We start from the raw sequence: 25,873 nt of genomic DNA, 5'->3' as shown, positions 1-25,873 counted from the left end.
CTTGCAGAGAGGTTTTACTTCGGTTTAGAGCAGGGTTATGCTAGAATCAGGAGCACCAGGCTTTTTGCTTTACAGTACTATGCTAAAAGCAGAATAAAACGTTTTTGCAGCGTAAAATTAGGAAGGCGGGATGAGCGAGGCTGCCCTGTGCCCCAACTGCCGGCTTCCCCAGGCAGAGCAATAACCCCCGGGGGCTTCAGGACCCCCATTCCCAGCCCCAGACCTGCAGGATACAGCAGCTGCTGGGGCAGAGATGCTGACCGAGATGCTGGAGCTGCAACAGATGCAGAGACTGCGATGGTGGAGCAGCAGCAGCTGCAGACCAAGATGCTGGAGGTGCACAAGATGCAGAAACTAAGATGTTGGAGGTGCAGAAGACGCAAAGACCAAGATGTTGGAGGTGCTGACCGAGATGCTGGAGGTGCAGACTGAGATGCTGGAGCTCCAGAAGCTGCCGACCGAGATGCTGGAGCTCTAGAAATTGCACACTGAGATGCTGAAGATGCAGAAACTGAGCTGCGGGAGCTGCAGACCAAGATGCCGGAGCTGCAGGAGCTGCCGACCGAGATGCTGGGGGTGCAGAAACCCTCTGGAGGGGCCACCCCCGGGTGCCCGTGCAGTACCGGGCTCCAGCAATGAGTGGAGCCATTGGAGGAGCTCCCCCAGCAGCTCATGCCACACACCCAATGCCTGCCGGCGTTATACAGCCCCCCCAGTCCGCTCCAGAGGGGTGGGATCCCCCCCCGGGGCCGCCCCCAGCCCCGCTCCCCCGGCCGGGGGCTGGGATGCTGGTGGGATGGGGGGCAGCGCTCCCCTGCCCTTCTGCCCCTCGCCTGACAGTGCCCCTCTCTGGCATTGCGGGTTGGGGGGGTTTGTTTTTTTTTTACAACAGTCACATGAAATCCTGGTGCAGGGGCTGCTGTGCCGGGGTTACGAACAGCCGCCTCGCCGGGCGCTGGGGTCAGGAAGCTTGGGCCATGGCATGGAAGCTGGGGGTTAGCGGGCTTTGGCCGTGCAGGGACTCTGGCAGGACAAGAGCCTTTTCCATGTCTTCCCCCCGCCGCGGCTCCGTGCAGGATGCAGGGCCGGGGAGAGCAGCCAGGAGCCTCAGCCCCCGCCAACCTGCCGGGCACCGCGTTTCGGTGCAGAAGGGCTGTGGAATAGCTGTCCTGCCAAAATGCAAATAAAGCAGGGTGGTAAAGAGCCCCCGCTGCCTGTCCCCGGGGAGGGATCTGTGCCAGACACAGCGGTGTCTCCGAGGTGGTGTGAGCCCTGCCCCGGCTGCTGCCTGTCGGTGCGCTGGGACTCCAGCAGCGCTTCTCGGATCAGGGGGCTGGAGTCCCTCTGCTGTGAGGACAGGCTGAGAGAGCTGGGGGGGTTCAGCCTGGAGAAGAGAAGGCTCCAGGGAGACCTTAGAGCCCCTTCCAGTCCCTAAAGGGGCTCCAGGAGAGAAGGGGAGGGACTCTGGATCAGGGAGGGGAGCGATAGGACGAGGGGTAACAGTTTTAACCTGAAAGAGGGGAGATTTAGATTGGATATTAGGAAGAAATTCTTGGCTGTGAGGGTGGTGAGCCCCTGGCCCAGGTTGCCCAGAGAAGCTGTGGCTGCCCCATCCCTGGAGGGGTTCAAGGCCAGGCTGGACGGGGCTTGGAGCAACCTGGGCTGGTGGGAGGTGTCCCTGCCCAGGGCAGGGGGTGGCACTGAGTGATCTTTAAGGTCCCTTCCAACTCGAACCATTCTGTGATTCTCCTGTGCCTGAGCAGGGCAAGACGTGACCCCGCTGCAAATGTGCCGAGTGAGGTGAAAAATAGGCAGGTCCTGCATCTCATGGCCTGAGGGTTGTGTGTGCAGCCTGTGTTCAGCCTCTGCTTCCGCAGAAAAACGCAGCTGAGGGCACTCCCGGTGGAGCTGGGTCCCGCAGGGGTGGTAAAGCCCCGTACAACGGGGTGTGGTGACGAACTAAACACCTGCTGCTCATTTTCCCTCAACAAGCGGCAACAAGTGAAATGGCTTTTCTGTCCCAGACACCAGTCACAGCTACTGCACGCAGCAGACCCGCAGCACGGGCAGCCGAGCCCAGGGGGGACGGTGGAGTGTGTGATGGAGTGAGCCCCCCACGCGGCTCGAGCTGTCCCTGCAAACCCCCACCCCAGGCACGTGCCTGATGAGAGGAGCCAAATTTGCCCTTCCTTCTGCCTCCCCTCCCAGCAGGAGGAGGAGGAGGCAGCTGGGGCAGATGCTTTGTGCCAGGGCTTCAGGAGAAAGCCTGGGGAGAGCAGGATCCATCCAAACATCCACCTGGGTCCCCCCCAGCTCAGCTCTGCCCTGAAGCGCTTGGTTGTCCCCAGCAGAGCCGTGGGGACAGAGAAGTTAACTGTAACGTAGCGGGGAGGATGCCCATGACGGTGGCCCAGGGGCAATCGGGGCCTGCTGTGGGCCATCAGGGCTGTCCTCTCTCTCCCATAGCGGTGTGCCAGAGGCTGCTGCAATGCCTCGGGGCACAGGATCCTGGGAAAAGCATTGATCCCTAGGAAACAACCCCCAGGCACGACACTGCTGTCCCCGGGATGGCATCCCAGGCAGCAGCGGTGCTGGCTCTCCCAACCCGAGGGGTTTCATCACACTGGTCTTCTTAGTTTGGGTTGGTTTCTCACAGGTGAGCGGTTATGGCCATGTGTAGAGGGGCCCTGGTACCGGGGAGGGGAGGTTTTGCTGAGCACAACAGCGGGACAAGGACACAGGTGGGTGTCCCTGCCCCTGTGGGGTGACCGTGGGCAAGTCGCGCTCCCTTCGCAGGGCTGCTCTGTAAACCCCAGCCCCTCGGCAGCGGCGCGGTCTGTGCCGGGCGCACACCACCCCTCACTGCCGCCCTGGCTGGTGCTGAGTCTCTGCTGCTGCTTTTCTATCAAAAAAAAAAAAACCAAACCAAAAACCTTGTGGTGAACTTGACCCATCCATGTGCCGAACCACCCTCTTTCCACCCTCAAAATGTCAGAAAGGTCCTGAGCATCTTTCCATCGCAACTCTTTTCTTTCCCTTCCCCCTGCCTCCCCCTTCCCCAGTCAGACCATTTCACTCCAGACTCGCCTCCAGAGCAGCCGCCAGCTCGCGTCTCCCCTGGAGAAGAGCTCCCTGTGATCCCTCCTGTTCTGTTCCACATCATGTAGCACATCCCATCAAACCGCCGCGAGATGCTCCCGCTTAATTTGTGTACACAAACAATCAGGGGGAATCAAGACGCCGCCTGCGAGAGCCGCGCACCAGTGACAGCCGCGCTGGCCCGCGGGGGGGGCATCAGCTGCGAGACCGCGCTGTGCCTAATTGGTGCTGGCTCCTGCCGTTTGCTCGGGTCTTGATTGATGGAAAGATGTGGCACAAACACTTAAGCCAAGGACACCGAACGAGAAAGCAAAACATTTTAAAAGGAAAAGCGGCACTTACTCGTTGAGGGTATAATTAGCTGTATTTGTCTTTAGGGCCTTTCGCTGAGCGCGGCTCGGCACCGGGGAAACAAGCCGGTGTGCTAAGTGCTGTGGAAGGAGCGAACCTGCCACCCCCACACCAGCAGAGGGTCTGCCAGAGGGTCTGTCCCACAGCCGGACTGGGACCCAGCTGGCCCTGCGCTGGGCTGACTGGGGAGAGCCATTGGTGTCTATCTCATCAATGCTGATCAATGTCTAAAGGGCGGGTGTCAGGAGGATGGGGCCAGGATCTTCTCAGCGGTGCCTGGCAACAGGACAAGGGATGACGGGCACAAACTTGAACATGGAAACTCCATCTCAACACGAGGAGGAACTTCTTTGCTGTGAGGGTGGCAGAGCCCTGGCACAGGCTGCCCAGAGAGGTGGGGGAGTCTCCGTCTCTGGAGACATTCCAAACCCGCCCGGAGGCGTTCCTGTGCCACCTGCTCTGGGTGACCCTGCTCTGGCAGGGGGTTGGACTGGGTGATCTCCAGAGGGCCCTTCCAACCCCTGCCATTCTGTGACCCAGTGCCCAGCCCCGGCGCAGCACCCAGCCGCAGCAGCACCCTCCCGCGGGTTTGGGTCTGACAAAAGCATCTCCATGAAGTGGAGCCAGCTTGCCTTGCGCAGCCCCCCCGCAGCCCCTCCTTGCTCTGTGGCTCTGCGGTACAACAGCCGAAGAGCCTCTCTCACTACCCGTGACACAAACTTCATCCCAAATTTCTCCCGAGCAAGGAAAACTTTTACAAACGCCACGGCTCAACCCAGGCCACCCCGGGGAGGGGAGCGGGGGGAGCATACCCAGGGCACACACCGCGGTACCGGCGGCCTGGCAAAGCCCTTGGGGCAAACAGCCCTGCCCGGGGGGGCTGCTGGCCTCACAGCGGGGGGGCCGGGGGGGCCGCGATGTGCTTGGCCGGGGCGGGGGGAGGGAGCGGGGAGCGGCTGCGGGCGCCCGGGGACCGGGATGGAGACAGGGACCGGGACAGGGATGGAGACAGGGACAGGGATGGAGACAGAGACACAGAGCGGGACAGAGATGGAGACCGGGAACGGGACAGGGATGGAGACAAGGACCGGGAGCGGGACAGGGATGGAGACAGGGACCGGGACAGGGATGGAGACAAGGACCGGGAGCGGGACAGGGATGGAGACAGGGACCGGGACAGGGATGGAGACAAGGACACGGAGCGGGACAGAGATGGAGACAGGGACCGGGACAGGGATGGAGACAAAGACCGGGAGCGGGACAGGGATGGAGACAGGGAGCGGGACAGGGATGGAGACAAAGACCGGGAGCGGGACAGGGATGGAGACAGGGACCGGGACAGGGATGGAGACAAAGACCGGGAGCGGGACAGGGATGGAGACAGGGACCGGGACAGGGATGGAGACAAAGACACGGAGCGGGACAGGGATGGAGACAGGGACCGGGACAGGGATGGAGACAAAGACCGGGAGCGGGACAGGGATGGAGACAGGGACCGGGACAGGGATGGAGACAAAGACCGGGACCGGGACAGGGATGGAGACAAAGACCGGGAGCGGGACAGGGATGGAGACAGGGACCGGGACAGGGATGGAGAGAAATACCGGGAGCGGGACAGGGATGGAGACAGGGACCGGGAGCGGGACAGGGATGGAGACAAAGACACGGAGCGGGACAGGATGGAGACAGGGACAGGGACAGGGATGGAGACAAAGACCGGGAGCGGGACAGGGATGGAGACAGAGACACGGAGCGGGACAGGGACACGGAGCGGGACAGAGATGGAGACCGGGAGCGGGACAGGGATGGAGACAGGGACCGGGAGCGGGACAGGGATGGAGACAGAGACACGGAGCGGGACGGGGCTACTCCCCACCGCAGCTGCCTGCTCACAGCAATTCCCGGCCACCATCTGGCGGGGGAAACCAGGAATTACAGCCGAGGACATTTTGTAGGAGGAAAGGGCTTCCTCCCGTTCTCCCCCGCCCCGCTCCAAGCAAGGCTGTGCCTGTTGAAAAGCCATTTAAGGCGACCCCCCCCCACGTTTTTTGAGGAGCTGCGAGGGGACGAGCACCGATTCCGCTCCTCGGGGCTGCCAAAATAATGCGCTTTATTTTGGCCTGATGCCCAAAAAACGCTCGGGAACGCAGGCAAACCCAGCTGGCGCTTGCTGGGCTGGGTGTGCAGGTGACGGGATTGCTCATACAGAGGGTTCTGGAAAGAGGATTCACCTGGGTTTTGGGCAGAGCGACCACCACCTTCTGAGAAGACATTTCAGTCTGTGGAACTGTGTCTATGAGAGAAAAATGTCAGTCTGTAATGCTTGGAAAGTGCACGGTTGGGCAGCAGAAATAGTACTTTTCCTATGAAGCCTTTGGCTCGCTCGCACCCCGATAACACCGACCCCCCCCGCAGAACCCGCGGGTCCCACGCCGGTTTCTTTCCCTGGATAGAACAGATTGCAAGGGATCTGCACGCTGCCGGACTCGGAGCGTTCGCAAAGAGGATTTACGGTACTTTGCCTTTTAATTGCCGGCTCGGCTTGTCGGGGACAAGCGCGCGCAACTTCGCTTGATACAAAGGCTTTTCAAAATCAAAACTCTCCCATTAGGAGCCAAAACTAGTCTGTAAACACCCCAGTTTGTGCCCCGCTGCTTCCCAGCGCTGGGCATCCAGGCGGCCTTCGGCAAAGACAACGTAAGCTCCCGAGTGCTCGTACCGTAATAAACCAGGGCTGTTGTTCCGACAGGCAAAGAGGGGAGACGTGGGGTCCGTTCCCCTGACAGGGGTCGTGCCACGAGCAGTGGAAGGGCAGCCGTGCCCCCGCCGCCCCCAGCCTCGGGCAGGCAGACCTGCTTCTGCTGCTCGCGGAGCCGGGCAGGGGCTGGGGGGGCCAGCAACGTCTCCAAAACAAAAGCAGGAATCTCCCTTCCACGCAGTGTCCTCCCAGCTTTCCATTACAGCTCTGCTCATCCCCGTTAAGGCTCTGGCCTTTAATGACAGGGCAGCAAAATCCCGATGCCGGGGCGGCTGGAGGGCCCCGAGTCCCGTGTGTTACAGCCTTGTAACTGGGGAGAAACTGAGACGCTGGTAAGAGATTTCCTCGTTTTGCAGACCAGGAGTTCTGGCCTCTGCCACGATGCACAGTAAAAGACTGGATAAATCCTTTAACTTGGTATTTCTTCTCTCTCAGGACACACAGGACAGAAGTCGGACACGCAACTGACGCCTCTGTGGTCCTACCACTGACTATGAGAACGGCAAAGCATTTTTAGGAATGCACGTGTAATTCCAGGTGGAGTACTGCAATTTAAAGGCACCGTGTTGACAAGAACACTAAGAACAACCTTATTTGGAAAATGTGCTATTTGGCCTCCTGGCCTTGTTGAAGGTCCAAGTGGAAAGAGACTTCTTCAACCATTTCCCTCCAGATCTGCTTCAGGGAAGTTTCCCTTTCTTCTCAGCTGGAGATGGTGCCCACAGCGGTAGATCTCCCATGTCTTAGAGGGCCTGGATTCTATAAAACTGATTAAAAAGAATCAGTGTTTGAACTGTAAGGCAATAAACCTCCTTTACGCGGAGGTGTCTATAGGAGAAGACATGATCTTTCACCTACGTAGTGGACCCCATTATTTTTGGATACTTTCTCTTCCCTTCCCTCTTCCTCCTCCCCCTCATTTAAGGGCACAAGAAAACTTACTGGCTTAAAATTCCATGTTATGAGGGTTTAGTGCTTTGTGCTTAACCTCCACTAAACGACGAACAAAGAGTGTTCTGCTGCAGACAAAATATTAAGCTTTATTCTGCATCAACCCCGGTTTGAGTCTCTAAGGGTCTGTGCTTGAAAGCGACCCCAAGGGGTGTCCAAGGCTGAACGGGAGTCACTGGTTCACTTTGCTGGTCCCGACGGGCTCAACTTCACGTCTTGCAGCCGTGCTTCAGAAAAGCCCTGGGAGAAGGTATTTTTCCGGGATGCCGAGGCACCCGGGGGAAGCGGCTTTGCTTCCAGCCGCGCTCCCATCCAGGTTATCGCGTGATCCCTGATTCACACGGGGAATGGACAGGCAGCAAAGGCTTAGAAAGCAGTTCGGGGCGACAGCAGCAAGACACGCAGTCACCTTGCTGACCAGCGAGGAATGATGGATATTAGGATGACATAATATGTGAAACGCAGCTTTAGAGCTGCCTTACGACAGGCTCATTTGTACACACCGATGCTATAAAGAAAACCATCAATAAGCCAGAGCTATCAGAGAAAACCCTTTTCTGAAACTAAATAAATAAATAAATAAATAAATATATATATTGAGCAATTTCTGGCTATTTCAGAAATGAAACTCGCCCACAAATCAACTAGATCCTTGTACGCTTCCTTCTAGCCCTGTCCCCGGGCTCTCTGCCCTCCTCACCAGCTGCGTCCTACCTTTGCTGCTGCAAAGGACATGGGAAAGTGGAAGGTTTTGGGAAATCATTCATCAGTAAAAGCATCGCAAGTTCATCAGAGCTATTTGCCGATTACCGGCCTTCCTACAATTACACTTCTGACCATGCGATCATCCCAGAAACGAGAGAAAAGGGCTGTTTGGCTACGGGGGGACTAATGTCTGCCCCACTTATGTATTTCAGATAGTACAGGCTTGTGCTGAATCTCCCACTGAGCACAGGGATTATATTTCTAAATGTGTGTGCATATATATATATATTATATACCTTTATACTTCATCCTGGTAGAACTTGCAGTTCTTTACCTGCAGAATAATCATCTCCTCCACCTTTCTCAGAGGTTTCCTGGCACCTGTAAGGAGAGAAGGGTTGGGAAGGAGACAGAAACGTGCCAAGAAAAGGCAGTGGGTCCCACTTGAAATCAGATAAAATCACGAAAAATGCAATTTTTCCTGCTCCCGTGGGGTACAGACAGGAAAATGTAATTGTAAACTGCGAATGCTTTAGCCAAAAGAAGGAGAAAGGAAAATGGAAAGAGAATCTGCTCCGTTCCAACAGCATCAGTAACACAGGTCTTTAGTCTGCTTGAATACTTCTTTTTTTTCAGTACGAATTAAGGCTAAATTAAGATCAGTTAAGAAATGGGCAAAAGATCCAGGAGATAAAACTACAAAGAAATTATAGAGGGTTCTGCCACAGTTTTTGAACAGTATCAAGTCCGCTCCCCTGAAGAAAATCAGCACTTAAACCCACAAATTGTTTAATTAACTGCGGAGAGGCTCTAGGCAGGTAGCAGATGGGGGGGGGGGTTCTCATCAAGAGTCCGCAGCCTCACGGCTAGTTCAAGGCAAGCCCCCTTTACTACTAATAGTATTTATTGAAAGCAAAGCGATCTTCCAGCTTATTGTGTTTGATAAACATTTTAATAACCCTGAAAAGCATGACTGCACTGGGACCACGTTTCTCATCCGAGAAAAATTTACAAGCAACTCGTTTCCAATGCACCCGACAGTAAAAAAAAACAAAAACCAAAACACCGGTGGGGCGGGGGGGGGGGGGCAACAACGCCAGGACAAAGCGTCATATTGGTTTCTAGTGAAGCACTTTTCGTGAGAGAGAAGAAAACGGAGCGGGAGGGGTTTGAGGATGGTCGACTCGTCTTTGCACAGGCTGGACTGGCCATCAGAGGATGGAGTCTGGCAACTTGCCGCGAGCAGTAGTTACCCTGAGCGATTGGGTGTATCCGCTGGAGGAAGACACCTAGACCCCACTAGAACATGGGCAACGCGAAGTCAGTCCGTCCTCCCTCAGGGAAGCTACAATGCGGATGGGTGTTGGAGGCGCCTCTCCCAAAATCCAAGAGCGTTTACTGGAAGAGACCCCTTGGGAAGGAGGGGGAATGCGAGAGGACAGAGGTTGGGCCGCTCCCGGAGACGTTAAGGTTTCACGGGGACGTTACCGCCTTCGAAGCAACGCAAGGACCTGGGTGAAACAGTCCAAGAGACCTGCAGGGAGCTAAAGTCGTCCTGTGCGGTCTGGGGACGGGCCCGTGGTCTCCTTCAAACTCCCGCTACAGAGAACATAGTGAATCACAGCCGCTTCCAGACACGTGGGGAGCCGCCGTTTACCTTGGGGCCGGCGGGGAACGTGGGGAACGCCGCCATCCCCACACTTGACTCACACAGTTCTGTTGAGCTCGAGCTCCCGTATTTTTTTTTCAGAACTCCCCTTCCCTGAAAACCGGCTACGCAGGACTTGAGCAGAGATCGTACATTCAGCACGGAGGCAGGGATACAACGCCTACGCCTGGCGTTTGTACGAGGCGGGAGCAGACGATCAGCAGCAGTTCATACACAACGGCAGGAGGCGATGCCGCACGTCGCCACGGCGATCTCTGACCCGGCGTCAGAGGGATGCTCCACACAACAGCTGCCCGCAACCCAAATCCTAAAGGGTTTTTCAATTCCATTTCCAGACTCTTCCAACTCCAATAATTCTTAACATATACAGATAAGCCATACACATTTTTTTAATTAAAACGCTCCTTCACATACACAATCATATATTGAATTAGCAAGAACAATAATATATTTTTGGAGCAGAATAGCAAAACGATCCGCTCTGCCAGTGCCACCCACAAACTAGACAAGTAACTAAGAAGAAGTTTGACAGTTTCAGACCACTTTTAAGGAAAGAGAAATTCTCTCGGTCTAACGACGGGGGAGCCATGCAGTGAAAGCGCTATGGAGGACACAGCAAATGCAATATACAGAAAAACCACAAATTGCCAAAAAGGTTTTCTTGTAAAGCTTCTGGAGGCATACGGAGAATCCTTCTCATCAGGAGCCAGCTTTACAATTTTAGAAATATCGGATAGCGTTAAAGCAATAGAAGAGTATGAGAGTGAAAACAAACAGCTACACAAACACTAAAAGGCTGATTTTGGCCAAAAGCTGTACTTTTGTTAATATACCAGGGTGGAGACTAAATTTTAAGAGTGCATCTGATTTACAAAAAGCCACCTCTGCCCGCCTTAGGGAAGACAAATCTCTCGTGAGCTCAAACATCCCGCTCTAATGGCCTGTGATGTTTAGGCAAACGAAAGCCAGGGATGCTGGGACTGAAAGTCCTCCTTGCAAAAGGAAAAACAAAACAAAACAAAACAAAAACAAACAAAAAAACATCGAAAAGAAAAGAGAAGGCAACTCTAAGAGTTTCATTACAAACACCTGGAAGATAAAAAAAAAAAAAAGGGAGGTGGGATGGGAAGCAGCTCACAGTGAAAACTAACCATGGCAACAGCTGTGCAACTTTGGGGCAATATTGCTAACAAAATTAGGAGAACAGGCTTCAGAGTGGATGTTTCAGCTATTTAGATAACAGAAGCTACTCCCAAATCTGGATTTGGTAATATTTAACTGCACCGTTATCTACCAGCAAACTACAGACTCCAAGGGTTGCTTGGGGTCCCCCCGCCCCACGGGTCTTTAAGAACCGTACAGGTCATGGCAGAGCAGCCGATAATCCTCGTGACTAATTAATAAGCGGAATGAGTTTTACTGTACAAACTCGTAACCGCTGGAGACCCGGGGCCAGCCCTGCTGTAAAATCAGGCTTTTGGGACAAATCACCTCCATGCCACCAAGAGGGGAAGAACCAGTTCGCTGGAGGTGGGAGGAGACACAAGCTCGTCCTTAGGGGAGACGGAGCAAGTTTGGGTCCCTCCACGGACCTTTCTGCAAGTATCTTCCTTCATTTCAAAACCTGAAAGGCCAAACATGACAATATTTTGGTTTTCTTTAAAAGCTATTTGCCCATCTCACAAAATTTAGTGGGCACCCAGGCCCAGCAAACGGGAGGCTACGGGGTGGCGGGATGGTAGAGCCAGAGAGGAGCCCTCAGCCTGGCAACAGTCACTGCTAGCGATTCATCTGCTGTGCTACTAAACAATGGGTAAATGAGAAAAACGTAACAACAGCAAAAAAAAGATGACTGCTGCTTTTCAGGCAGCACTCTCTAGGGTGCCACGTGCGAAGCGTTCATGGTACAAGCTTATTAAGCGAATGCCATCACCAACAAGCAGGTTCCGAGTGTGCGACCACTTACAGGAGGGATTTGCCTGGCTGTACACTCAATTCTCATTAGTATCGAAAGAGTTAAACTTCTTCCATGAAATACCGTAACAGATTTAACAATATATTACTTTTTTTTTTTTTAGTATCCCCTGCATAAAAGAAAAATACACATTATTTGAACAGCCAAGAAAAAACTGCAATTTATTAAGTTTCAAAATCTTCGTACTCTTGAAAGCAACTTTCGGTGCATGTTCTTTAACAATCACATTCTATGAGGAGAATAAACATTAAAAGCCACAATTGTTTGTCTTTTTTTAATCTCAGAGTTACAGACATCTTTAATCCAAAAGGAAAGGCAAAAAAAAAAAAAAAAAAGCCCCAAAACAACCCCCCACCCCCCCACCCCCCGCCCCCCAACCCCTTCCAACAGAAATTTTCATTCCCAATTTTAAAATATCAGGAGTTTTTCTACAACTCAATGCTAAACTTCAGCATGGAAAATCGTATGTAAACACGCACATACACACATACATATTTTATATAAGAGTGTGTGTGTGTATATATATATATAAAATATATATGTAGGAGGCGTGTAATGGCAATGAGATGCAATTACTCTGAGGAAAGGTTATTCAGCTAAATACACTACTAAAACTTGAGAAAAAAAACAAGTCTTGAACCCAGTTTGTGCATAGTTCATGATCCTCTATAAAACCAGCTTTTTGTTAATTTGCAATCTTGCAGGACCCTTTAAATCTGATAAAACCATTAAAAAGCTAATCTTCCAAAGAAAAAAAAAAAATATGTAATGCACAAGTTTCCTGATCCAAGCAGGCAGGGAGCACAATGTTCATATAATTTTTAAAACATACGTGAAGTGTATGTTATTCCATTGTCTTTCTTCCTTTCAAAACAATCAAAAACATTGATCTTTTTTTTTTTTTTTTAAACATAAAGCGATTTTTTAATATATAAAGCACTCTTCAAACATCTATTTCTTTTGAGTCCATTATTTGGTAAATATGTAACTGCTACACATTAGATTAGGTATTTTCTTCTTTCTTACTGTCTTTTTTTTATTTTCTTTTGTTTTTTAATAATATCTTCAGTGCTAGGAGTTGGGTTTTTAAAAATACATGAAATGGTGTGGAGTTGCTCCTCGGGAAACCCGGCTTTCCTGAGACATCTTCCACCATGTGCAAGATAGTGATCACAAAGTTTTCGCCACTTTGACGAAGAGGAGGAAAACAACAACAACAAAAAAATAGTACACAGCAATGGCCAAAGAAAAGAATAATACAACAACACTGTTCAATCCCAGAGCTCTGAAGTAGCATATCTTCATTCTGAAAATAGTTTTCTTTACGATGGAAGTCTTTTTTTTTTTTTGTCCTTTTTTTTTTGTCGTCCTTTTTTTTTTTTTTTTTTTGTCTTTTTAATTCCTTTTTTATTTTAAAGTTTGAAGGAGAAAAAAAGGTCTGTAAACAGGTGGGAGCCAAAACTCCTGGCTCCTCCAAAAGCAGTCAAAACCTATGTCCAAGTGCTTGTTTCTGTTCCTGCTTGCAAGGGAACTATCCACTCTTTACAATTATCTATGGCCACAGTTCAACAAGAGTATTTTTTTTTTTTTTTCTTTTTTAAACTTTATATTCCGAATGGAAAAATGGTGCAATACTCCGGTAATAATTTTCTTGCATTAGTCCACAATAAAAAGCCGCTAAAGGTAGATATACATATTATTCTCCAGAGATACACACTGTAATTTTTAAAATGCGATAAGAGTCCTTGAGTAAACATTTACACGTGAATTGTCGCCGGCCCCTTCTATCAGTTTCTTTCTTTTTTTTTTTTCTTTTTTCTTTTTAACGTTACAGGATTAGCTACAAGAAGGGCTGCGGACACTCAGTGCAAAGTTAGAAGCTAATAACAATTAAACATTTGACCAATGAGCAAATAAAAAGCATATACTGAATAAAAGGAAAAAAAAATTCACACTTTTGAGTTAAACCACACGTGGGCACACACGTACAGGCACACACACACACACCCACACCCACCAGCACGCTCACATACGTACATCTGTTCCGACAAAAACACATAGTCTGAGCTTTAAAAAAAAAAAAATTCTTAGAGCCTGTTTTTTGTGTACTGATGCCGACCTGGAAGTGTAATAATTAGACTTAGAAAGTGTTCACATTTTGTTATTGGCCTGCTGGATTCAAGTATTTGCATGTTGATATGTCGGGTTTTTTTGTTGGGTTTTTTTTTTTGTCCTTTTTTTTTTTTTTTTTTTTTTTTTACTTTTTCTATTTTTGGGATTAAAAAAATGACATGAAAAAAGTAATGAAACAAGGGTAATGTGCATAGGCAGATCCATGGGAGTAGTGGACACAGAGATACCCCAACCCTGCCCTCCCTCCCCCCCCCACCCCGCTCCACCTGTACAGTCAAGAGTTACCATTCAGATTCATTACTTTTCTGTACCAATGGTAAATATCACACTTCACCCTTTCTGATTATTGGGTCCGCCTCTGGTAATGTGCATAATAGTCACAGGCTCATTTTAAATAGGCTTTCATTTCCCCCTTCCCCCCCCCAAGTTGATAAAATAACCCTTTCCAGCCCAAATTCTGAAAAGTGCCCTTCATGATAGACCTATTCTAAGCAGCTTTTATACTTTGTTGTATGTTTTTTTTTTTTTAAAATCACCATACAAACATAAAAAGACGACATAAAACAGAAAGCCATGAAAAAACAAAAATAAAACCTGTCATTAGCATGTGACACTGACCAAAAGTAGCCCATACTGTTTCCTCAACAGTTCACAAGGACTTCTGCAGTTTCATAGTCGATATTGGACAGAGGTACTAAAAAAAGGGCTGCCAGTCTGATCTGTTAAAGCTGGATTCTTCATCAAGCCCGGGACTGGAAAGGGTTACAATTTTTATTTTTTCCTTTAGTGCTGATGATTGTTATTTCCATTTTGTTTCCTCTTTGTTTCCTAGATGGACTCCCCACTGAGAAGATCACCCGGGAGAAGAGTATTCAAAGGTGTCGGGCTTCCGATGACTCTGCCGTCGTCGGTGCTGGGGGGTCCCCAAAGGCTGCTGGAGTACTGAGGCACCCCCCCCCACAGCAGGTCGCTGCTGCCCTTGCCCCCCAGGCAGGGGGGGTTCCAGTGCCCGGCGTCGGGGCGCACCAAGCCGTGGGAGCTGCTGGAGGAGCCCAGGCGCGGGGGGTTGGTTCCAGTGTTGGACTGCCAGCTGGAGGTGGGCGGCAGCGCCTGGCCTTGGGCTAAGAAACGGTTGACTTCTTCTTCGCCAGCGAACTCGGCCAGGATGGTAGTGTTTCCCAGGACACACCTGGGGACAAAAGCAAAAGGTGCGGTGACATGAAACAAGGGTGCAAAGGGCACTTTTGGAAATATCAGAGATGTATATGAATCCCTTTTCCCCCCAAGTTGAATTTGAGATGAAGACTGATGCCGTATCCTCTCACTTACAGCAATCACAGTCTTTGAACAAAAGACTTCTCTGTCCTATTGCTGGAATAAAATGTGTTTGTAATGGCCATTGCCCTTTGCTGCAGCCTCTGCTCTGGAAGCCACCAAGCAGCTGCGTTTCTGCAAACGCTCCTTGCTGAAAATCACATCGTTAAGAATTTCTACCTTTCCTAAATACGTAAGTGAAGAGATGCAAATGCAGTCTTTGAGAATTACGCATGCTTCATAAAAATTTAAATTAATTTGCAAAAAGTATTAATCACTGCTGCTCCTAACTTATATAGAAAAAACCCCACGCAACCAGAGATGGAGAGTGTGAGAGAGTAATTCTCCCACCAGATCAGATGGGATCTGAGGCTGTTGGCTCTGTGACGGATTTTCCAGGCATCAACTCCGTGTAAACATTTATCTGTGAAACAGATAGTGGCCGCTATCTCTTGGAACTCTAATACTGACGGTCTTCCACAAATCCCACTGTATTTTACCGTTGTGCCCCTGCCAGCAAACCAAACACATAGGCAGCTCAAGCCTTTCATTCAGAAAGGTCTGTCCTGTCCATGCCAGCAGCAGAACTATAGTTATGCCACGACCTACCAAAAAACCGATTTCAACGGAGGCCTCCCAGATCACTGACAACGTAAGGACGTTGCCATGTACATATTTATAATAAGTACTTATCTATAAACTCACATATTCATTTTGCCTTTGCCAGTATTTCTTTTACCTGATGCCCACATCTAAAGTCACAGAGCTAAGATGGGTCAATTGTTCATCTCCAATTGTTCTGAATGCTGCTTCGTAATACTTAATTAAGGAATAGTCAACAGTTTAAAAAAGGAATGTGGTCATTAATGTAATTATTTTTACTTCATTTTCTGATAATCAGGTTCATAATGGGCAAGTATTTGCAACTTTACATACGGAGTAACCATTGCTCCTAAATCTGTCAGCACAGGGAAGGTGATCAGGCCAGTAGCACAGCTAGTTCCAAACGTTGTTTCTGCTACGATCAGTATTTTTCATTATACATGTGCTATAACCTGTCGATAAGGAAAATTTCTTTCCAACTCTAAGCATCTAAGTATTCTTTGAAACATCAGTCTTCACATTCTTAATCTTCCCTAATTTTATCCCTGAAATTCTCCAGCTCTTGTGCAGGATGCCAATTACCCCATAGATTTTAAAACACCTAAAAAGCACATTTTATTGTCATGCATTTCTTTCGCAACTCCTTTAAAAAAAAAAAAGGTGACCACCATGACCGCATTCTTTATTTATCATCCTTTTGTCCTTTCTGTTGCTCTCCAAGCTAAAACCTTGTCTCATGCTCCCTCTGAGCTTCCTTTGGAATTCTCATCACATCTTACAAATTCTTTGCAGCCTTATAGGTGACAAATCCTCAGTGAGCACATTATTAATGGTGAATATCTATTGTCAAGTTTTGTAATCACGTGTTAATTGGTAGTATATGAGTATCTAGTCCCCGTTAGTTTTCCTCTCTCTCGTTAGGCAATTTCCCAAATAGGATTAAACTAGCGATCACTTCTGAGTCCTGGCAAATAAATATCTCAGAAAATAATTTCTGAGATAAAACTGGCTTCATAACAAAGGAAAGAGCGAGCAGAAACGTACATATGCAGAGACTTTTGGGCCTTGGCTGCTTCTTCCTTGGAACTGTATCGGACCACAGCATTCCCTTGCGTCAGGTTCAAGTGGAATGTTATCAGAGGGCCGTGTTGCAAACACAGTGTCCGCAGTGTGGAGCCATCAATCTGGTAAGACGGAAGGGGGGAGAGGTTATCTGTCTTTTTGCGACTTAAATGCTTTTTCACTAAGCAAGTTTTAAAAGCTAAAGGAGAAGCAGAGGTGAAAGAAAAAAAGGGTTTTTCTACCGTAAGAAGAATTTAATTACAGATTTATCACTGAGTTTTTAAGCACAAAATTTAGGTGATACAAATTATAGTTATCATTAGAAGTCCACAGAAGTTCAGAAATGAGTCAACAGAAAAACATATGGTTCTCAAATATAACTCAATTTTCCCCAAGATTGATTTGGATGTCTACATTCAAGGCTTTGTGACTTATGTTCTTCCTTGTGAATGACGCTGCGTGGAGGACTAGAGGATTTGACAGACTTAGGAGAAGAACAAAACAAACCCAAGGGAAAAGCAGATTTTACACCTATCACAGAATCATAGGGTTGGAAGGGACCTCCGAACTTACACATATGTAAATGGTGCACACTGAATGACTAATTGTAACATTAAAAGTTCATACTTGATTTGGCAGCACTTTGAAAAGGTAACAAACTCCCTGTAGAAAACAGACACTTGTAATAAATGCAGAATAATTATTTTCCCTTCAAATGAACCAAATGACCAAAGTTGAGAAATGTTCTTCTTATCTCTTAAATCTCTTAAAAGCCCCTTTTCATAACTAGTTCTGTACAATTCCATTTACCTGGGGTGTGAGGTTTCGAAGAACCAGCCAGCTGCTTGTTCTCCCTGAGCTGTCAGTACTCCATGCAGAACCTACGATACAAATCCCACAAAACCCCATTTCATCACGGTGTGGCAAGCATATTACAAGAAGAAAACTTATCTGGAATCACAGCACACTGGCAAGCGTTACTGCTACTGAAAACAAATCCTACAGCAGTTTCCTCAGATCTTGATTTACTGTGTTCTTCGGAACGGAAGACTGCTGAATTCAACCTGCTTTTGTTACATTTAAAAGATCTGTGGCATTTTTCACATTCCCACAATAACTATTAGAAAACCAGCGGATGCAGGTATGACACTGCAACAAACTCTATCTTCAGGTTACATTAGAATTAATCTAGAAGATTAATTTTAACATTTTAAAAGCAATTCAGATGTCCAAGCTCAGATTGCTGCTTGCTATTAAAGATTTTTATAGCACTGCAGCATCCTACTATCTTGCCAATGATAAATTAATGTATATGACTTATTCAAAACAGGTATTTCTGCACTGACGATGTTCTGATTAAAGATACAAGGACACAGGCAACAAAACCAGCTTTTCCAACTTCAGCCTGGTGTTTTACAATGAGAAACTGCACAAGCTTGATATTTATGAGTGGCATTTGAAAAACCGCAGTGCTTCTGTAGTCACATGCGTGACCACACTCTGGCTCCAGAGGGAATCGTGGCACCAGCACTATCTGCCCACCAGGTGGGGTTTTGGTGAAGAAAACGGATACAAAATAAACGGCAAGAAGAGGGAAGAATGTAATTCCCAATTTAGTGAAAGCAGACTAACAGCTTTATAAAATAGGTGCAATACTTTTGAAGCTGACAATACTTCTCAAACCAACAGGAGATATATACATACATACATACGTATATATTTCCATATCCACAGTTTCTCATATTTGTATTAAAGTAAAACAATGGCATCTAAAAAATAAAGAGTCTGCATGAGAAAATTAAGACATTCCCTGAGGGCTCTGCAATGCCATCAGGTCCTAAAGGCTTCACATCCATGCTCCAAAAATGTGTTCTATTGTAACTTCCATGGGCTGATTCACTCATCTTGAAGCCTCGTAGGCAGTCATAGATCACACCCCAAAACAAGAAACATGTTTAAAAGATACTTTTAGAAATTAAGAAGTGGGAAAAAAAAATCCTAGTTGGAGTGAAATAATTTGGCAATCCCTACGTAAAATTACTACTATGAGCACCTGAAAGATGATAGCTTCGTTTACAGCTTATCCTAACTAAAATAGACAGACATGAGCTTCATCCCCCAAACAGACACACTCTACCTGTATTGAGCCTCAAGTTTCTGGAGCCTCACAGACAGCTATGGGGTGTCTCACTACTGTGACACAGAGCAAAAGCAAACAATTCTAAAAAGAAACCACAAGAGCCAAGAGTACCAGAGGAGTAAGAGCTGGTCCAACCCAGGGGACTGGCACCCCACGTAGATGATGGCTTGGTGTTCGTTAAGCCTGGAGGTGGTCTCGTAGGAGCAGTAGTGTTTCTGGGTACCTTCCAGAGTTCATGGGATAGAGAGGCTTGTGTGTGAGAGATTGGGCCAGAGGACCACGTAGACTTGATGTCTGACAATTTACCTGCAACAGAAAAAAATATATTTGTGTATTTTTAGTTATCAACAACTGTTAAACCAAATAGGATGGGCAATCACCTGCATTGACTATATTCTTTGAACGCTTCAGGAGAGAAAAGAAAAGCATTCTGTATCATCCAGTGATATAAATCCTGTATCCTTTGAACCTACTTACAGTAGTATTTACATTTTCAAAGAATTTTGTATTTAATGAATCTTGCACCACCTGTTACATATACAGTTCCTTTTTTAAAATCTCCTATTTCGTTTTGTCGTAATAGACAATGAAAAAAAGCCCAGAAAATGGACATAAGTATTTGAAATCTAACTTAATCAAAATTATAATGAAACACTTCAAGATTGTCTCTCTCAAAGGTTTAATAGAACTTAACCACTTTTTCTTACACAACTCATTTTAATTAATATAAAGTAACCAGTATATCCATATGTTCTTCTGATATATTATTGAAATTCCAAAGATCAAAGACTGACAAAAACTGTATTTCTGCATATTCAAAGTTAACAGATACTCTTTTTTCCAAGTGTCTTTGAGAAAAATGAAGTCTTCAGAAGATTATAACATATCACAACCTGTCACTCTTTTTAACTTTTTACAGTTCAGTTTATTTCCCTAATCAGCTTTTAAACTCCCTTACTACTGCTCCTGCCAAATCAGAGTTTTATAAAATAATACAAAAATCAGGAAGAACAAATACTGTTTAGCATTCAGAGTGGCAAAATTGTTTCAAATTACGGCTATCTAAACAAACTCCTTTATTTTATTTTATTTTATTTTATTTTATTTTATTTTATTTTATTTTATTTTATTTTATTTTATTTTATTTTATTTTATTTTCTAACCCTTGAGACTTAGACATCCCTGCCTTTCTTCCTTGTACCAACATATGCTGTGAAATGAAGAGTCCAGTTTCCCACTGTTACTAACATTACCAGCAGGTGTTTGACTGGAAGGGACCGAAATGGTCACATCCCTGCATCTTCTGCAAATGATACTGTGATTATGCAGCCTTAATGCTTTAATGTTGATCGCAGACAGTAAGAAAATACTTGGTCTGATAAAGCACAAGACGCAGAAAACCTTGTGAATTTTTTAAAACCAGATTTGAACTGGCAGATGAAGTTTATGCTGAATCAGCGCTTTTAATCAGGCAGCCATGGAGGGGTTTTTATTAATCCTAAAGCCAAATTTACCAGTTACCAAATCACAGCCTCAGTTATATACACACACTCCCCCAGTTGCCTCTATTTATCTGTATCATTTAACTCAACGATTTTATACCGAATCACAGCAATTTAAGTGAAAGGGCAACCACTCTCCCATTTTCTTGCAAACCGTAGCAATAAAAATAAGCTGACAATGATGAAGAGGAGGACAGAATGGTGGGAGGAAAGGGAGAAAGTCTCAGTTTTAGAACTCAGAGCAGCTCAGCCTGTGATGTAGCACGATACATGCACATTACCACAGATGAGGTGTTGCTATGTCACTACTACTCATGGGGTTAACACAAAGATTAGATGACGTTGCAAAAAAATAAAAGGCAAATAAAGCAGAAATGCATGGCAGATAAAAGAAAAGCAAGCCATTCCTTTCTTCTCCTTTCACTGGAATAAAACATTTACATCCACCTTTGTTGTTTTGAGTTCTGCAGTATGACCTGGAGGCTGCAGCTTCATTTATTCAAAGTGGAGGGTTTTCACTGATCAGATATGAAAAAGCTAATACAATCCATGTAACAGCCCCAACACATTTTTATAATGGGACAAACTGGATATTTAGGTAGCCAGTTCACAAGCAAAGTTTCCACAATGCAGAGAGAGATGCTCCAGAATTTATAGCTCATTAAAAAGAATGGGGAGCATCAGGCTTTAGATTGACTATCAAGAGATATTTAAGACCCCCAAACCCACCCCCCACGCCCCCCCCCCAGCCCAGCCATCCAGAGTACCTTCTATCCCTGAGCTGAAGATGGTTCACTTTTAACCATGAGTTTATTAACAAAAATTTCATATCAGCTTTTACTGGATGGGTCTAGTTAGGGGTGTTTCCACTGAGGTCCTAGACAATAGAATACTCCTCCTCAAAGTTGCAATGGAAACAGTTATTAAGAGATCTCGATGCCAAATCAGAGTGACAGCATGTGGCACCAAGTGGAATAAATACATTTTTCCTTAGCACAATTCCAGTCATACCACCCAACGCTCACCACTGAAGGGCTGCCAGGAGAGCTGCCTACCTAGCACAGTACTAAAAAAATATGCTTCTGTCTATAGTAGCACTACTGAAATAAGTGGGAAAGCACTTTCTAGGGCCTTCTTGCAGAATGCAGAAGGATGTGAAAGTAGAAAGGCCATTTTTCGTACCTGCAATGCTAGGTGCGGATGCAATGCTGCTGAAAGAGCTACTGTAGCCGGAGGCACTAAGCGGCCAGGCACTCGATGAAGGCAGCGTGGCATTCTGAGATGATGTTGGGGATGACCCTGCAGAACCAGCAGAGAAGCAACTAAGAAAGATGGGCATAATGAGGTTTGGTGTGACATAAGCAAAATCTATTACGTGCAAATACAAACCATGCAAGGCATTTTCCTTAATCAGCCTGGTCTCTCACGTCTAGGAATGAAATGTTATAGAAAGCATGATAAAGTGAAGCACAAGTCTTTAGTAGAAAAGAATAGAAAAGAAAAGAAAACAACGCCGGTACAGCAGCAAATGTACTAGCGCCTGTGCAGAAGATAAATTCTGCATTTCCTTTAAGATACGTGACTCTCAAAAAATCAGTGTTAAACTGTTTAGTCTCAAGGAACAGGCTTCATTTATAAAGGTGCTCTGCCGGCTGACTTAAGCAATGGCAACTGTAGATGAGCATAGATGTATATGATAAACTAACCTCTTATCGTGGGTGATTTCTCCTAAATTACTCGAGGTAAGCACTTCTCCTACATCCTAATGCCCACAAACATCTTTAGATTTTTGCAGACTTTCAGTAAAGCAAGGATATATTTCAGCAATCGCTTCTCAAACTGATAACATTAAACAAAATAGCCTGAAACCACCTTGGTAGATCATTTACAATCTGGGGAGCTATCTAAGCATACATACAATTTCCTTACTGGCAGCAAATGAAAGAAACTGAACATAAAATAGAATATCTTCATTATAAAGACCAGAAGAGCTGGAAGTATTCTCTCTAGCCACCAACAATATTAAGTGTGTATCCTGGGTGACTTATCATTCCTGACATACACAGATCGACTGTGATACTGAAACATCTTTAACTGACTAATAAAAATAGGCTCAGTTCTTTGGAAAAGAGCGCTGTACTGAGGCAGAAGGGAGCAGGTGAAAGGACAATCTCATCCCTCGCAGCTCAATAAAAAACACAGGCTACATTTTCAACTGGAACAGCAACCAACCAAACTTCACCTTATCAAGACTCACTGCGCTCCATAGGACACACCAATACAGACGTCAGTTCCGAGAACAGTAACTCTCTATCAAGGCCTTCTCTGGAAATAATCTATTCCCCGGGCTGGAGGGAGGGAATTATATCAGACTGAAAGGCCCATATGCCCACAAAGCTGAATCCGTTCCCTATTCCACGAGGCTAAGACTTTCAGCTCATAATAGCTGATCCTGTGAAGCTTCGTTAACAAACAGTGTGAAACAAAAATCAACCCAAGAGCTTAAGTTTTGTTTAAGTGTACAGTGAAAGGACGGTACACACCACAGCCCAGCTCTCTAAATGGATTCCAGCTCTGGTGTTACAATCCGTGTACTTCAAGCTGCGGAGTTCAGAGAGTCTCGTGCTAGCAGTGTGTCAGGAAAACCCCAGTGTCCCACAAAGGGGTACTGACAGCAGCTAATTTTACCTAGAATACACCTAGTTATATGAGCATAAGGAAACAAATTCAGCAACTACATTTTTTTTGTTATATTATTAACAAACTAAAAAGCTAACAAGGAAAGGAAGCATACTCGGACCCCAACAGTCACTGCTTTTCAGGAGGTTTTGGCTCTTGAGGGCCTGTTTACTTCTGCAAAGATCATCTCTACCGACCCTCTCTAAGGAGCCTTATTATTTCTTCATTCCATAGAGATTATACACCACCAGAGCTAATGTATACTTTCCTCCGATAGAGAAGACCTGTAGCAGGTATCACCTGACAGGTATAGCTCTGTAGGCTTTTGGCCTAGAGGAGTATTTCTCGGGTGCACCACAGCTGAACTGTGACTGAATTGTATCTTTATACTTCCCTTTTTACAACTTGGAACCATCCAGGTTGCCTGTCACTCTAAGTACATTTGGGACGTTAAAAGTTAGTTCGACGTTACTTGTGCACAAAGATACTTCACGTTTCAGCTCCAATAAGGATTGCTTTCCGGTAAGAGACAGCTAAACCCATTCGCGGCAACGAAAGCCCCTTTCCCTCACCCTTCACATCCCCGCGCCTCAACAAACCCAGAGCTGGAAACCCGTTTCAAGCACAGTTCTCTTTTACAAATCTACGCAGATACCACAGATGTAACTACTAAAACAACATCCACGTTTTTAATCCTGACATGTCCTGATTATACTATTCCTGTGCATATTAGAGTGCTCTAATAGAGGACAGACAACTCGCCTATTTCGGCATGCTGATCACAATTAAACCAAGCCACCTTTCCCTTGATCCACTTTCAGTGTATCTAGTTAACAAGTAGCACAGTCCCAATGGATTATTGTTTTAGAGAATAACCATTTAATTCTGCAGTAAACACTAGAAGGACAAAAAGAATGGAACTGGCACTGGGAAATACTAGTTTACTAGTCAGTTCTCTATTTTTCCTTTTCTTTGGTTGTTTTGGGGATAAACCAGCTCTATTTTTTTTTGCTGATTGGTCTTCTAACAAAGCTACAATTAATTAGTGTGACAGAAGCCTGCTGCCTCAGCAACAACTGTGGAGCTTTGGTATTGTGTCTGCTGAGCAGTTCACAAAGCGTAAGAGGTTGGTCAGTACGGAGAGCGAAGTCTTGTTCAAAACAAAGCGTTATATGTTACGAAAACTTCCAGTGACCACAGAAGTTTGTATTACATCTCACAGACTTTTCCGATGTAAAAATATTTACAGTCCTATGGAAAACCAGAAATTTCTTAGTCCCGTATTTAAATCAAGTAGTTCTGTATTTTCAGTGAAAGTTCAGTGTAGAAGCATTATTAAATTAGGATTACATGTGAAAATATACTACATTCATACTATATGAAGTCAACTTTTTTGGAAAGAAAATGAAAGCATAAACAGATGTGGAAGTGATTTGTGTGTTTACCTCCACTCTTGAGAAGATAGCGATTAACATCCTGTATCGTGGTGTTTATGGTAGGCCCAGTTGGAACGCTTCCAGGAGTAACATCGGGGTCATTTTCAGGATCAATATTCTGCAGTCCTTTCCATGGCACTCCTGGATGAAACTCTGTTTCAAAGATAATAAAAAGAAGAGTATATAAAATCGTAATTCTTCAAAGTTCCTGTAAATCAGGTGGCATGAGGATTCAATAGATAACACCAACAATACCTTTTAAGGACATCACTTTAACACAAATGCTTTGTATTTTGTTACCTGGTGGCCAGTTTATGCTGGAGCCATTGGAAATTTTATCACTATCGGTTTTGGCACGTGACCAGCTGTGAGGAACAGCTACGGGCGGACTGGCGGGCGATTCACTGTTTTGAATCAGATCATACCGGCCATAAGAATCATCAATGGAGGACTTTCCCGGAGGACCAATACTTAAACCTCCAGGTATAGCACCTGTAACGAATGAAATGAAAAGGCTTTGTTTAGGAGTGGGACTAATTTTGGGTATGGCATTTCATCAGTCCCTGTATTTTGTTAAGTTTTTCTTTTTTTCTTTCTGTATTACAAAGATAAAAAAGAAAATTAAAATACTAACACAGTAAGCAAGGCTTAACAGCCCCTGAAGCCAAACTAGGAATTAAAGCTGTAAGATACACCGCTGGTGCCATCTAGACACTGAAGTTAAAGAAATTCAGATTACATTACAGCCAAAAAGGGACTAAGAAATTCATTATCATTACACTGATGGTAAACAGGAATTTGCTGAGACAGCATGCTAAGGAATATCACCGTAGGCAAGCCCCCTTCTCGTCCTTCTCTAGGTGGTGCATGATTTGAAATGGCCTTTCTTATGGTCCTACAAACTATCAAACAACGATTTGGAGTAAGCAGTACAGCTACTCGAAGAATGACAAACTATTGTAAAAGAAAGAATTCATGCTGCTCAAAATAAAATCCAGGATACAATAAAGTTAACAGAGCACCATGTTCTAACAGAATAAACTTGGTACAGGAAATAAAGAAAGAAACGACTCAGGATACTGGAAGCATTAGGGATAAAGGTGTTCAAACAGATTAGCAATTACTTCTGGAAAAATATGAAGTTTGCGCTCCTAAGTCCCCGGTTGGGTAATTGTGTAATTCATCACGCTTTTGTACGGGACTGGCTGTGAATGGTTGATGGTACTGGAAAAATTGTGGGAGAAAGCCAACGTAAAGCTTTTTTGGATTGAAGGTATGCAGATCTGGAGTAAGGGGAAGCTTGTGGGACTTGTTTTGCCCACACTAATGGTTTGTTTTAGTTGAACTCCATGTTCTGAGAAACAAAACTCAGCAAATGAAAAAAACATTCCTACATTGCATGTAGGAAGCGATAGCTGCAAGAACTTCAATGCATTGCTGCAGAAAATCTGCAGAAATCATCTTCAAAACGCCAGTCTCAAAGGGCACTCTGTACC

The 25,873-nt window shown here is 46.1% G+C and overlaps 1 protein-coding gene across 20 annotated transcripts in view; it reads right to left on the bottom strand.

Annotated features, from left to right (window-relative positions):
- Positions 1 to 12,878: 12,878 nt before the first annotated feature.
- Positions 12,879 to 25,873, bottom strand: part of TNRC6C (trinucleotide repeat containing adaptor 6C) — a 104,413-nt gene continuing 91,418 nt past the window's right edge. For 11 of the 20 annotated variants that reach the window (XM_074608062.1, XM_074608064.1, XM_074608071.1 and 8 more), the window contains 7 exons: positions 24,678 to 24,869; positions 24,387 to 24,530; positions 21,445 to 21,561; positions 18,872 to 19,066; positions 17,431 to 17,501; positions 16,603 to 16,742; positions 12,879 to 14,830 (listed from right to left, as the gene is read on the bottom strand). In XM_074608062.1, the coding sequence (XP_074464163.1) occupies positions 14,470 to 14,830; positions 16,603 to 16,742; positions 17,431 to 17,501; positions 18,872 to 19,066; positions 21,445 to 21,561; positions 24,387 to 24,530; positions 24,678 to 24,869 (1,220 nt within the window). In that variant the 3' untranslated portion in view covers positions 12,879 to 14,469. The remainder of the gene's footprint in view (positions 14,831 to 16,602; positions 16,743 to 17,430; positions 17,502 to 18,871; positions 19,067 to 21,444; positions 21,562 to 24,386; positions 24,531 to 24,677; positions 24,870 to 25,873) is intronic. The other 9 variants (XM_074608068.1, XM_074608070.1, XM_074608080.1 and 6 more) reach the window with 1 other exon arrangement.

The sequence above is a fragment of the Larus michahellis genome, chromosome 14 (assembly GCF_964199755.1).
Source record: "Larus michahellis chromosome 14, bLarMic1.1, whole genome shotgun sequence".
NCBI lineage: Eukaryota > Metazoa > Chordata > Aves > Charadriiformes > Laridae > Larus > Larus michahellis.
This window is presented reverse-complemented; position numbering and strand designations above follow the sequence as displayed.